This window comes from Diceros bicornis, chromosome 11 (genome assembly GCF_020826845.1).
Source record: "Diceros bicornis minor isolate mBicDic1 chromosome 11, mDicBic1.mat.cur, whole genome shotgun sequence".
Classification (NCBI taxonomy): domain Eukaryota; kingdom Metazoa; phylum Chordata; class Mammalia; order Perissodactyla; family Rhinocerotidae; genus Diceros; species Diceros bicornis.
The window spans coordinates 15,152,206-15,165,606 of record NC_080750.1 but is presented as its reverse complement, the minus strand read 5'-3'; the positions used below and the strand labels follow the sequence as shown (position 1 = coordinate 15,165,606).

The following is a 13,401-nucleotide window of genomic DNA, read 5'->3' as shown; positions in this document are numbered from 1 at the left end:
GTAAGTTTTATGGCTTATTTTAACATATCTGTGAAATTCGTAGTTATTAACAAAGTACTTGATCTTAAATTTATTTTAGGCTTTGTCTGAAAGTGTCACATCTATCCAGGGTGGTTGTGTAGGGAAAGATGGCTATGATGAAATCGTGGTATCCACATATTCAGGTAAGGTAAATGGTGATCGGTAGCTGAAGAAAGAATCAATAATAAAAATATAAATTTAATAAATTGCTTTTGATGACTACTTTCTTAAAAAGTGTTATTAGTAAGTCACTCTTACCTACAGCATTAAAAGCTTTATTGGTTAAAAAATAAGGAGAGGCCCCGTGGCTTAGCGGTTAAGTGCGCATGCTCCGCTACTGGCGGCCCGGGGTTCGGATCCTAGGCATGCACCGATGCACCGCTTCTCTGGCTATGCTGAGGCCGCATCCCACATACAGCAACTAGAAGGATGTGCAACTATGACATACAACTATCTACTGGGGCTTTGGGGAAAAAAAGGAGGAGGATTGGCAATAGATGTTAGCTCAGAGCTGGTCTTCCTCGGCAAAAAAGAGGAGGATTAGCATGGATGTTAGCTCAGGGCTGATCTTCCCCACAAAAAAAAAAAAAAATGAGAGAAGGAGTGGGTGTGTTAATTTATAAAATCGTTAACATTTGAATACTTTTTAAGGGTACTCATTAGCATGTCTCGAGTATCTTTGAAAATTAAATGATATTCTTTCGTTTAAAAGAAGTATTTGCTGAACTTTCTGTTTTGTTACTGTGTACATTTCTTATTAAAACTTGCTTTTTGAGTGGGTCATTTTTACATTCTCATAATGGTCATATGAGAATTTAACTTTCCATGAAAATAATTTTTGAAAGACAATTCTTATTTGTCAGCTATTTTTGTATTTGCTAGAATATGTTGACTTATTCCATACTTGAAAACTAAAACTGTAAATTAAGGAGTTAAAGGTTTCCTTAATCATAGTAGTATACTATTTCAGGCAGAACAAAAATAGTATCAAAAAATGCTGAAGTAATTTCTTTTTGGTTTGACTATTTTCCAGCTTGATTTCTTCTGTGTTTTGTTTCGTGTTTTAAAGAGGGATAAGTCCTAACACTAAGTGAGGTTGATGTTGCTGGACAAAGGGGAGTGTATATTGGGGTTTCTTTTGACACCAGCAGCACTTAGTGGTGCACGATTGTAATTCATCTCTCCAGGCTGGGTCACAGGTCTGACAACAGAGCCTGTTCATAAGGAAAGTGGACCAGGAGAAGAACTGAAAATTAATCAGGAGATGCAGAATAAAATTTCTTCTTTACGGTAATTTTTGTTTGCCTTTTTTTTTCATTTCGTGAAGTATGTGGTTGTTGTCTTTTGTTAGTTATAGATGCAGTCATTTTATTGGAAGGAATTATGCAATTAATTAGTTTATCACCTATTTTAATGAAAGTTTATTAGTGTGAGACCATTAGTAAGTGCTGATTAATATTGTAGAGTTAGAAATATACTTTTTGTATGCTTTATTCTATATTGACTTTTTCTTAGGTCAAGAATTGTATTTTTTCATTTGTTTGATTATAGATAGTTGTAATGTTTAGTTTTCAGACATTAGAAAGAAACCAACACAGATAGCTCTATTCTTCACTAATTCTAACATTCACTGCTCCTGTGGACCCTTCTGAGTCTGTAACTTTGGCTTATAAGTTTTCATACTGGAAGTGAATAATGCTGACTCCCCTAGACTCAAGGATTGCTTTCGTGGCCTTTTCAGTTTGACAAGTCCTTGACAAGGACCCTAGCCTCAAGTAAAATTGCCTCATACAATGAAGTGAGATTTGCTGAAACTTTTAATGACTGCTGTCTCTGCTTCCACCCTTGCCAGCCTCTTGGAGGAGGGAGGGCTGTGGTTTTTTTTTGGTGGTAGTTGAGGGCTGCAGAAGTTAAGGCAGCAAAACGCCACAAGTACTAGTTCACTAAAGCCATACCGCAAGTTCACCACAAGTCAGTTCACCAAAGCCACCAGGAAAGCAAGCTTTAATGTTCATGCAACAGGGCTACCAAGTAAAATTAATGACTACTCTGGCACATCCTCAGCCCAGTACCTTACGTTTGTAACCAAGTCTACCCCCTCCTGATACCACTGGAATGTAAGCTCATGAGAAGCTTATGTCTGTTCTGTTCATTCGGCACCTGGAACATGGGTACGTAGGAGGCACTCAGTAAATGTTTCTTGGATGAATGAGTCTTTTTCTTTGTTCATTGCACATATCCCTTCCAAGCTCCTCCCCAGGCTTTTCCTCCTAAGTTGGAGCTAGCTGAGCTTCATGTTGTCCTATCCCAATTACTATTTGCTTCGTTTGCATATGGCCTTTCCCCTTAACTGGAGAGACTCTTAATTTCAGTCTCAGCAGAATCCTCTCCAGCCCTTGGTAGAACTTCAGCTGTGCCACTGGCTCCTGATCGTCCTTGTGGTCCCCCAGAATGTTAGCACTCTGCAGCCGCCTCCTTGTGTTGTCTGTCTCCCCTAACGTCTTACTGAAAGGCACATGTTTACTGGTTTCACACGTTTTGTTTCTTCTCATTAAATCTAATATGTTCCTCTGCCCCAGTATAATCAGTTTCTCTTCTGATTCGTACTGTATGTGACTGTAACCAGATTTGTTAGAATTCATTGTTGTGTATAGAATTGATTATTTAGCTGCCCTGGTACTTACAACTCTTTATTAATATTGATGATATGGGACTGAGTAGATGTGTTAATTTTTAGATCAGAGATAAATAATGTGGAATCATTTGGTCCATCATAGAAGCAAAAATTTTGTTCCTATTAGTGTTATAGTTCCAGCTCAACCAATAAAAATCCATTTTGCAGAAGTAAATGTCTCAAATTTGTAAATAGTCTAAGGACCTCAAATGTTTATACTTATAGGTGACAAGGTTGTGTATATTTTCCTCTAGGAGTGAGTTGGAACATCTGCAGTTTAAGGTACTACAGGAAAGAGAGAAATATCAGCAGTCTTCTCAGTCGAGCAAAGCGAAATCAGCAGTACCTTCATTTAGTGTAAATGACAAATTTACCTTAAATAAAGATGATGCCAGCTACAGCCTTATCTTAGAGGTGCAGACAGCAATAGATAATGTCTTAATACAGGTAAGCAAAGTGTTTCATTTCTTCGTTTTACGACTGGATCTATTTTGCAAACCAGTCATATGCACTAATTATTGAACACTTTTAGTTTTAGACAGTAATTTAAAATGTTTATCTGTTAAGTGTTATATTTAGTTTAGATAGTAATTTTAAAGGTTTATCTTAATCTTCCATTAAATAATCAGTTCGCTCATATCTAAATTATATCTTTACTGTTTATTTATCCTATACATATTAAACAAAAGACTGATGGACGTAAGTTTCAGGAAGTCAGAAAGAACACTAAGGATTTTGTTCTTTGGCTAACCTTTAGAAGAATCTTAACAGAGATGCAAATTAAAAAACTCCAGTATTTAATGCCTGTATTAGAACCTTTTTTAAAGCTCCAAATAATAACATGATAGCTTACAGCACAGCTAGCTCGTTAACAACCAGTTTCTAGGTAGATCAATAGGCCAAGTAGATAATCCCAAAGGGTGAAATTTAGGATTTAGGATAATAATACGCAAATCCATCAATATATTTAATTATTTTTTCTTCAAATTGGACGATATTCAGGGAATGGAAAAGGGTGATAGTAGGATGAATGGAAAACAAGCAAAAGATGGAAAACCCATCAGAAAATGAGAAAGAAAGAAACAGGAGGAAGAAGAGAAGGTTTAAAAAGATGTAGGGGAAAGATGAGATTATTAATTAAAACTTAAAGGCAGAAGTCTCTCTTAAGTAATACTAGCCCGAAGGCTGCTGCACTGAACAACTGTAGGAGCACCGTTCACATAGAACGCAGTGCAACAGCATTGTCCTAGAAACTCTCTCTTTCCAGAGGATACCAAAAATTCTCTCCTTTCTGTGTCGTAGGTGAAATTAAAATTGATCAAAATGAACTGATATAATCAGAATGGCCATATGATTATTTGCAGCCCATGGGTAACATTTTTAGCACTGACAAAAATAGGAAGATTATGCTTTTAAGGGGGGTAGTGAGAGATGGTATTCTATGATCTCTGATAATCTAAATTAGAAAAAAGTAGGTCATTGTAATATAAAATTTATTCTTTATTATATTTATTTTCTAGGAATACGTATTATCAAATATAAATTAAGAGAACTTATACTGTTAAATTTAAAGATGAACATAAACTAAAACTAAGGAGAACCCTTTCTTAGAGAAAATATGTTTTGTGAAAATTTTTAGTTTTCCATCTGAACCTTTTTTTTTTTAAATATTGACTGCAGAGTGATGTTCCAATAGATTTACTTGATGTGGATAAAAATTCTGCTGTTGTCAGCTTTAGCAGCTGTGATTCTGAGGTAAGTAAAAAATATAAAGAATTCTTAAGACCCTTTCATTTCTATTATGCCATTTTGAATAACGCCTATAAATGCTCCTAAGGTTTGATGTTTCTTCTTCAGTCTTTCCTTTCATAGCCTTTCCCTCAAAATCTGCTTCTGCTCTCTCTCCCTATCCTCAGATAATCCAGAAACTGGGCTATTGTTCCTGATTCCTTCCTCTGATCTGTTAAATCCAGTTAGTCATGAGTTTCTGGCAGTTCTGCCTCCCTGGCTGTTGTACCTCTAGTCTGCTTCATTTCCACTTCTGTTAACTTTCCAGGCCCTCATCATGTCTTGCTTGGACTGCTCGTTTACCAGTTTCTCTGCCTCCAGTATTGCCTCTCACCTCCAGGCTGTGCTGTACACTGCCACCAGAGAGGTCGTCCTAAAACACAAACATCACTGTGTCATTTCTTTCTCAAACCCTTTAAAGATTCCTTTTTTCCTGCTGCATGTAAGTCTAGATTCCTCATTGTGGCATAAAAAACTTTCCGTGATTCAGCTCTTGATTACATCTCCAACCTCTCTCACCAGCTGCCACCTTCCCTCCCATGCACGTTATTTCTGCCAAACTGAGGTTCTTAAAATTTCTTGAAAATACTGTACAGTTTCACACATTTCTACACTTGAACATGATCTGTTCCTTCTGCCTGCCCTTCCTCACTTTCTCTGGGCTTGTTGAATCTTGCTTACCCGTCATACAGCAGACATTTATTGAGCACTGACAATGTGCAAAGACCCTGGGAAGAGATTGAGTCAGAGCTTTGGGGCATGCTCACTGTGTCTCATCTTTCTGCTTAGTACGAACTACAAACTAGCTGTCTCAGAGCTAGGTGTGGCTCCTGAAGGGAAGTCAGGGGCAAGATAAGGTGTGGAGTAGTTGCACTGGAGAAGGCAAGCCAGAGCAGGAGATGACTGGAGTTGGCAAGTAGTTATCCATATAAAAAAGGGAGGAATAAAAGGATTAGATAAAGAACAAAGTTGATAGCTATATTAGGGAATAATTTTCAATGTAATTTCATAGTAAAGCTCTTTTTTAGTAAGAAATTCTATAACAGTTGTTTTACGTTATCATATAGGGTTTGTCATCCCTGTTTGAGAATAAAACATAAAAGATTAGGACCTACATTTTTATGATCATTTAAAAAATCAAGTTAATATAAACTTAAAATCTTTAATTCCTAAGTTACTATGAAAGATTAACCTGTTTTATTTGCATCACTACAGGATTCTTTGAAATTAGTATTTTATACTAATTTAAAACCTATTTTCTAGAATGATGGCTTTTAAAAAATCTTGTGGAGATTTCAAGTATATACTAAAGTAGAAAGAATAGTATGATAACCTCTGTGTACTCATTACTGACTTCACCATATGGCCAGTCTTGTTTTATGCTCTTCGCTCTCTTCCTCCCCCATCACAAACCTAATCCCAGACACTTTATTTCTTTTAATCTATGTCATTTTATCGATAAATACTTAAGTACATAACATTTGTTTTTAATCACGCAAAAGTATGTTTATTTTTAGGTTGATTGATCCTCTGTGTTTATTAAGTTTATATTATTTTAAATCAAAAGGTTAAAATCTTCTTTTTGATATTAGCATCCTTTTCATTTATTAGGTTATTTGTTAAAAATAGGGAAATAGCAGTACGTGAAAATTTCATATCAAATATTTCATGTTGCTTTGTCTATTTTTGTAATTCGTGCACCCAGATATATTTTTCTATTTTTAGTAATTTAATATTCAGTTTCAAGAAGTTATAATACTTGAAGTAACCTCTCCAATTTAATTCAACAGACATGTATTGAATGCCTGCAGAATGCCGGGCACTGTGCTATTTGCTGGGAATACGGAGATAGATATTTATCGGTCCTGTATAAGTATGTGTGACGATCAAAGACATTCAACGCCAAACATTGGTGTTTTTGTCTTTATCATATAAGCATTAGGAGTTTGCACCATCAGTTAAATTTTTAGAATAACAGTTAATATTTTAAAATGTTATTGTAGAGACTGAAGATGGAAAGAGCATGAGCTTTAGAGTCTTAAAGATATGAATTTGAATTCCAGTTTCATCACTAACAAGCTTTTGGGAAATTTACCTAACCCCTCATGCCTCAGTTTCTTCATCTGTTAAAACTTACTTAGTAAAACTTACCATAGGGTTGTTTGTAGGAATAAGCAAAGAGCGTTTAGCACAGTGCGACCCAAGTGATGTGTGCTCGGTGAATAGTAACCATTATTATTATCGATGCTGTTTTTATTGTTAAAAACATGGATTCATCCTTTTCCTCAACTTTGAATTCTTCCCAGTCAAATGACAACTTTCTTCTCGCCACTTATCGGTGCCAGGCAAATACCACAAGGCTGGAACTCAAGGTAAAAATGTTTGAAATTACCTTTACTTGAAAGTTTGAACTTTCTTTTTTTCCTTGGTATATCATGCAACATATCATATCATTTCTTTGCATTAAATTTCTCCCTGAAATGAGTCCTTTTGGAGTAATGACTTCTGAATGACCTGTTAGGTTTTAATTCAGCCCAAACGACTTTCTCTGCTTTTAGCACCCAACCAGTCACCTTCTCTAAAATTACCGATCCTAAATTTTCTCTAACTGGAAATTTTTTTCTAATTTTCTATTATGGAAAGTTTCAAACATATGTAAAAGTAATGACTGCAGCTTCAGCAATGATCAACTCATGGCAGTCTTGTTTATACTGTCACTCTGCATTCCAAATTATTTCAAAGCAAATACAAGATATTTTATAATTTCATTTGTAAATATTTCAATACATATGTCTAAAAGATAAGAACTCTTTTTTTTAAACATAATCACAATACTATTATTACACCTAAGAAAAGCTAACAGTAATTCCTTAATATCATCAAGTATTTAGTGTTCAGATTTCACTGATTTTTGTTTTTACAGTTTGTTCGATCTAGTCATGGTCCAAATAAGGTAAATTGGTTATTGAAGTATCTGAGCATTTGCCCTATAGTTTCCTACTATCTGGATTTTTCTGATTGCATTCCAGTGCTGTCAGTTATTACTACCTGTTCTAGAGAAAATCTTTTATAATTTTCTCTAGCAACTTAGTAACATAATAACTTTTATAATTAAATACTGATTGTAGCACACAAATCTATTTTAGTTATTTAATTTGAAGTGAGAGTTTTTTTTTAATTTTACTTTTGATACATTTATTTTCATAGAAAGTCAAGAATTAAGTTCTTGGAAACATTTTTTTCTGTAAATAGATTTTTATAATAACAGCTATAGTCTATAATACCCCCATTTCTGAGAAAATGAAGTAATCCGTATAAGTTTTAGTTATTTGGAAAACTTACTTATCCCTTCAACAAAAGTGTCTAAATTTTAACCATTTTTGATGTGAATCTTATAAAATATATTATACACCTGTATTTTTAGATGTGATAGGGTAGTATGTGAGAATGTGTGTCTTTTGGAATGGCATAACATTGCTAAGTATAGACAAATCACCTAAAAATATGTGGTGGGGATAACTTTTATAGGTGGATTAATTTTACTTTTGACTGCCAAAATTTTTTAAATTTTCCTTTATTCTAGTGGTAAAAAAGTAGTTGTTTAATAGAATGTCATTATTTCCTTTAAAATACTACAGAGGAGATTAAAGCATAAGTACTTGATTATTTGTGTTCGACATTTTAAAGATAATGTTTATATTGCTAGATTATTCTTATTTTCCGTCCTCTTTTGTGTTGAATCAGATTCGCTCAATCGAAGGCCAGTATGGCACACTTCAAGCATATGTGACTCCAAGAATTCAACCCAAAACCTGTCAGGTCCGCCAGTACCTTATCAAACCCCTTTCACTCCATCAAAGAACTCACTTTATTGATCATGACAGGTAGGACAAAGGAGAGAGCAGTTTATTTTTAGGATATTACATGATGCAGATAAACTTACTTTTTATTTTTGTAGTGTAAATTCTGGTAGCCATTTGTATATTTTAAAAATTCAATAAATATTTAAATGCTATGGATTAGTATTTCTAATAGATATAAGATTCTTTGTCTGCTTAGGGAGGCTGGTTTGAGTTGGACTTTCCTATCTTTCTCATATATTACCATTCTGAGATCAGTAGAGTAACAGTTCTCTCTCTCAAACTCCTATCGTGAGCAAATACTGTTTAGCATTTGAGTTCTCTGTGAACAGGATCTCACTATATTAGTCTCAAACATTGTATTTCCTTTCTGTTTCACCTCAGGGAATACTGCTAGAGCAATTGGTTGTGATAGTCCCTGTTGTTTCTGACTTACATTCTAACTTAAGCATCCTCCTGTTTGTAGTTTTGCTTTCTTCTCTGAAGATGAGAGACCTGGGTTTAAATGAAGGAGAAGGGAAAGAAATGAACAATTATTGAATACTTTTCCTTTTTCATGCATTGTGCTAGGTGCTTAGAGATTATAATTTAAGTCTTATAGCAAGACAGGTGGTAATTTACTAATGAGAAATGGAGGCTTGGAAAAGTAACTTGATGCTATAAGAAACAGAGCTGTGATTTGAAGCCAAAGCCCATGTTTTTTCTATTGCAGCTTGTAATTTTACAGATATGTAATTTAAGTAAGATGTAAGGAGAAATATTCCTAAGGAAGATTTTTGGAAAACATTAAAGAGAACAGATTCTTTTTGCGGTGTCTTCCTGCTTAAAAGTCCAAGTTGTTGTTAATGGAGGTATCATGGTGTGCTGGAAAGAACAGCAAACTGGGAATCAAGAGACTCAGATTGTAATCTTATGTCTGTTCCTATGTGACTTTAGGAAAGTAATTTAATCTCTCAGGGCTTTAGTTTTCTCATCTGCAAATGAGAGAGTTGGTCTGAATGGGTCAAAAGGGTCAAAAGTCCCTTCTAGTTCTTAGGTTTCTTAATTCTGGATCCTCTTAAAATTTCTTCTGAGTCTTTGATTCCATAAACTTCGCATTTTCTTAACTCTTTATAATTATCCGTTTGATTTATTTTACAACCTTTTGTTTGTGCATGTGTGTGTGTGTGATTTTGCAAGATAGAAAGTATTATTTTATATCCCTGCAAGATAGAAGGTTTTATTTCCTAACTTGCCCAATGGCACACAGCTAGTAAATAATGGAGCAAGGTTTCAAATGCATGTCTATCTTACCTAAAGGCCCAATTCTTTGCCTTCACATTATACTGATTCTTTCCCTAAGGAGATTCTTGTGTAAGTATGTTTTGTAGTTTATATAGTAGAAACACTAGATGAACTTTTAAAAAGTGAAATCTACCTGAGTAAACTGAATTTTATTTGTAAAGCATGTTATAATGAAAACAAGCTATTTATGTCACTTAACTGAATATTAAAAGCACAGGTATAGATAAGCATTCATTTTTTTTTTCATGAAATCAGAATGTTCATTTATCTAATGGGTAAGATTAGTCTGAGAAAAATTAAATGGAGACTTTTTATATTTGTTTAGCTACTATTGCAAAATTCTGTTTGTTAATGTGTTGTGTACCTGTTCTGCCTCCATGTATTCCCACGCACAAATGTGTACCTCTGCTATTAAATTACAGACCCATGAATACACTGACTTTAACAGGCCATTTCAGTTTTGCTGAAGTTCACTCCTGGGTGGTTTTTTGCCTGCCTGAGGTTCCCGAAAAACCTCCAGCAGGAGAATGTGTGACATTCTACTTTCAGAACACCTTCCTGGATACACAACTTGAAAGCACCTACAGGTAAATAAAACTTACTACTGGTTCAAATGTGTTTTTATATAAATGGAGCTTCTAAATTTTCATTTAACGCAGGAATAATTTGCAAATAATATGATTGAAAACCTATACTTTCAAGAGAATCTATGGAAAAACAAGTGGAATTAATGAGTTTTAAAAAATGATTGAATACGGGCGAATATGCAAGATCAATGCCTTCCCCATTCCCAACAATAACCAGTTAGAAAAGAAATTGTTTAGAAAGACCCTTCCAGAGTAGCAATAACAATAACAGAATATCCATGTGAAGTCTACAGGAATGTTCTTTATTAGAAATATGCGTAACTTACAAGAAGAAAACTTGAGAATTTTATTGACATAAAAGATGTGATTAAATGGAGTAATATATTCTGTAGTCATCAGTATGAAGACATGGCAGTTGTAAACATGGCAGTCCTTCCCAAATTGATTGGAACATTTATCCTAATTCCAATAAAAATTCCAATTGAATTTCTTTTTGCAAAAATAGGAAATGGCTTAGAACTTCAGAGCTTAGAACATGCAGGCTTCTGAGGCTGTCATGTTATGAGGTGAGGTCGTTCTGTTCGTTTACACTCTTCTCAAGCTCCTGGTTGCATTCCTGCCCCCTTCACTGTCACTTCACACTCACCTCTCATAGGCTCCCATAATTTCTACTTCTGAATACAGTAGAGGCTGATTTTTTTTTTCTCCTTTGTTCCTCTTTCTGAATGTGAAATGGCCTACTTCATGGGTAGACTCATTTCTCTACATCTCCTCTTTGAGCCTGTACCCTCACACTTCTTAAGGGTCTTTATTCTCTCTCACATCTGTAGGTTGTTTTTGTTTGATCTTTTGTTTTTCAGTTTCGTTATGTTTGGAGAGGAAGGGGCTTATTATCCTCTCTCTGTCTCTGTCTCTTAAGGATTCTTTCCCTAAGCAGAGTATTGAGGTATTTAACTTCCTGCTTCCTAGCTGAGACTTCACCATGCTAAGTTCTGAAAACAGCAGTGAACACATAATTTTACCTCAGAATGCAGCCTTTGGGACCAAGCTAAATGGTTTTAGCTTCAGTTCTGTGGTGGTGCTTCCCTGTACCCTTCAGGGGATCTTATCTGTGTCTAAACCTGTAGTAATGACCCCTGTTTTGAAGTACCACAGTGAACCTCACACTTTAATTATAGCAGACAATTTTGATATGCCTCTGACATATTATATATTTTTATAATAGCACACTTTTACACTTTCCCCTTCTGTGTCCTTAAATATTCTTTTCTTAACAGTCGAAACTCTACTTATTCTTCAGCTACCATAGAGCCTCTCTCTCACTAGTTCCAGTAAAAGTCCAGGATTGAGTATCATTGTCAAGCCATGGACTGCTGTGGTCAGGGGTATGGAATACACTGCTAAATGGTTCCTCCTGAGGTCCCAGAGACGGGACTGAGGCCAATGCCAGTAAAACCATATGGATTGAGAAGGGTGAGAGAGAGGAGTGGTTCCCTGAAGAGAAGGAAGGGTCCTGTGACCAGAAGAAGTGGCAATGGAAGAACAGATGATGTTACTCTTAGGTTTGATATCAGCTTTCTTTTAAGGATGAAACACATAGTCACGCTGTAATTTATGTGATTATATCAAAGAAAAACATATATGTAAGTAAGCAATTCTGAATGCATTTTATATACATAAGGGGTTAGCTATTGGAAGTTTTATTAGAGAAAATGAAAAAAAGTTGTTTTAAATGAAAGACTTATAAATTGTCATATCTTTAGGAGACGTATATCTGACAAGTTTTGTTTAGTTTTACAAGTATGTTCAGAACTCGAATTAATATAACGGTAATATAACAGTATTTAAATATTCTTTATATTAATAAGATATGTATATAAAGAAATCTAAAATCAAATGAAATCTAAACACTAGGTTCTAGTCACAAAATATGTATTTACTGGACATATTTACTGATGTATTTTCTTCTAAAGCTTTTCTTTTAAAAAATATATTAATTTTATAGAAAAGGAGAAGGAGTTTTTAAATCTGACAACATTTCTGCTATATCCATCCTAAAAGATGTGCTGTCTAAAGAAGCTACAAAAAGGAAAATTAACCTCAACATATCATACGGTAAAAAAAAAAAAGAAAGAAAGAAAAATGAATCATTCTTTCTGGGGTTTTTTTGGTTGTTGTCGTTACAATAAGAGTGTTTCTGATCAAAGTGACTTACCTAATTGTGCTTGGCTCAACTCCTTCTAGAAATAAATGAAGTCTCAGTCAAGCACACTTTAAAGCTAATCCACCCAAAGCTGGAGTACCAGCTGCTTTTGGCTAAGAAAGTGCAGTTAATTGATGCTTTAAAAGTAAGTAAATGTGTCATGGACTCATGATCATTATTTTATTGTAATGAGATTTCTAAAATTGTAAAGACTTTAAAGCTACACTGGATTGAATTTTGAACATTAAGGTGCTTCTGTTTTAAATTTAAATAAGGAATTGCAGGTTCATGAGGGAAATACAAACTTTCTGATACCAGAATATCGCTGTATTCTAGAAGAGGCAGATCATCTCCAGGAAGAATACAAAAAGCAACCTGCACATCTTGAAAGACTCTATGGTTAGTGGACATTCTAGAATACCTTGCCATATTTCTTTTCTACTGGCTATTTGCGAAGGATCATGTGAGAGAAGCTGGGCAGAAGGAGACAGGCAGAGATTATAGCAGTCATGAACCAGTGACAACCAATTTATTGCACCAAATATTTATTTTGTCAAGTTAGTTTTAATATTTAATATTCTTGATAAAATGCAAGTAAAAATTAAGAAGTGAAATAAGTGTAATGCAATAATTAATCTATATATATGAAGAAACCGGGTGTGAAATGAATATTACCTATGAAGCATTAAAATTTAGGCTATATTTCACACAAATAATTTTCAGGTTTTGTTGCTATTGTGAAATATCAAATTGCAGCATTTAATATTTTTTAGGCAAAATTTAATAAGGGATATGTGTATGGGCTGTGTCAGTTTACAGTTCAAAACTCATTTTGCTTTGGTGGTGAGAAGTTAGGTGTTTCACAAATTGTATTGAAAAAAGAGTGAGAGCAAGAGGAACCTAGGAATATTTGCCTTCAAGTCAAATCCCAAGAATGGTCACTATGTAATGTAATACTTTAATTCAAATAAAGCTGTTAGGGAT

General features: G+C 34.5%; 1 protein-coding gene across 2 annotated transcripts in view; it reads left to right on the top strand.

The window, feature by feature from the left end:
• The window catches only part of BBS7 (Bardet-Biedl syndrome 7), a 31,800-nt gene that overhangs the window by 17,924 nt on the left and 475 nt on the right, over window positions 1-13,401 (top strand). Inside the window, exons 9-18 of one of the 2 annotated variants that reach the window (XM_058549993.1) lie at window positions 80-164; window positions 1,209-1,311; window positions 2,950-3,142; window positions 4,376-4,450; window positions 6,790-6,855; window positions 8,228-8,367; window positions 10,050-10,214; window positions 12,220-12,329; window positions 12,459-12,562; window positions 12,754-12,816. In XM_058549993.1, the coding sequence (XP_058405976.1) occupies window positions 80-164; window positions 1,209-1,311; window positions 2,950-3,142; window positions 4,376-4,450; window positions 6,790-6,855; window positions 8,228-8,367; window positions 10,050-10,214; window positions 12,220-12,329; window positions 12,459-12,562; window positions 12,754-12,816 (1,104 nt within the window). Of the gene's footprint in view, window positions 1-79; window positions 165-1,208; window positions 1,312-2,949; window positions 3,143-4,375; window positions 4,451-6,789; window positions 6,856-8,227; window positions 8,368-10,049; window positions 10,215-12,219; window positions 12,330-12,458; window positions 12,563-12,692; window positions 12,817-13,401 lie in introns of both variants that reach the window. The other variant, XM_058549992.1, reaches the window with a different exon arrangement.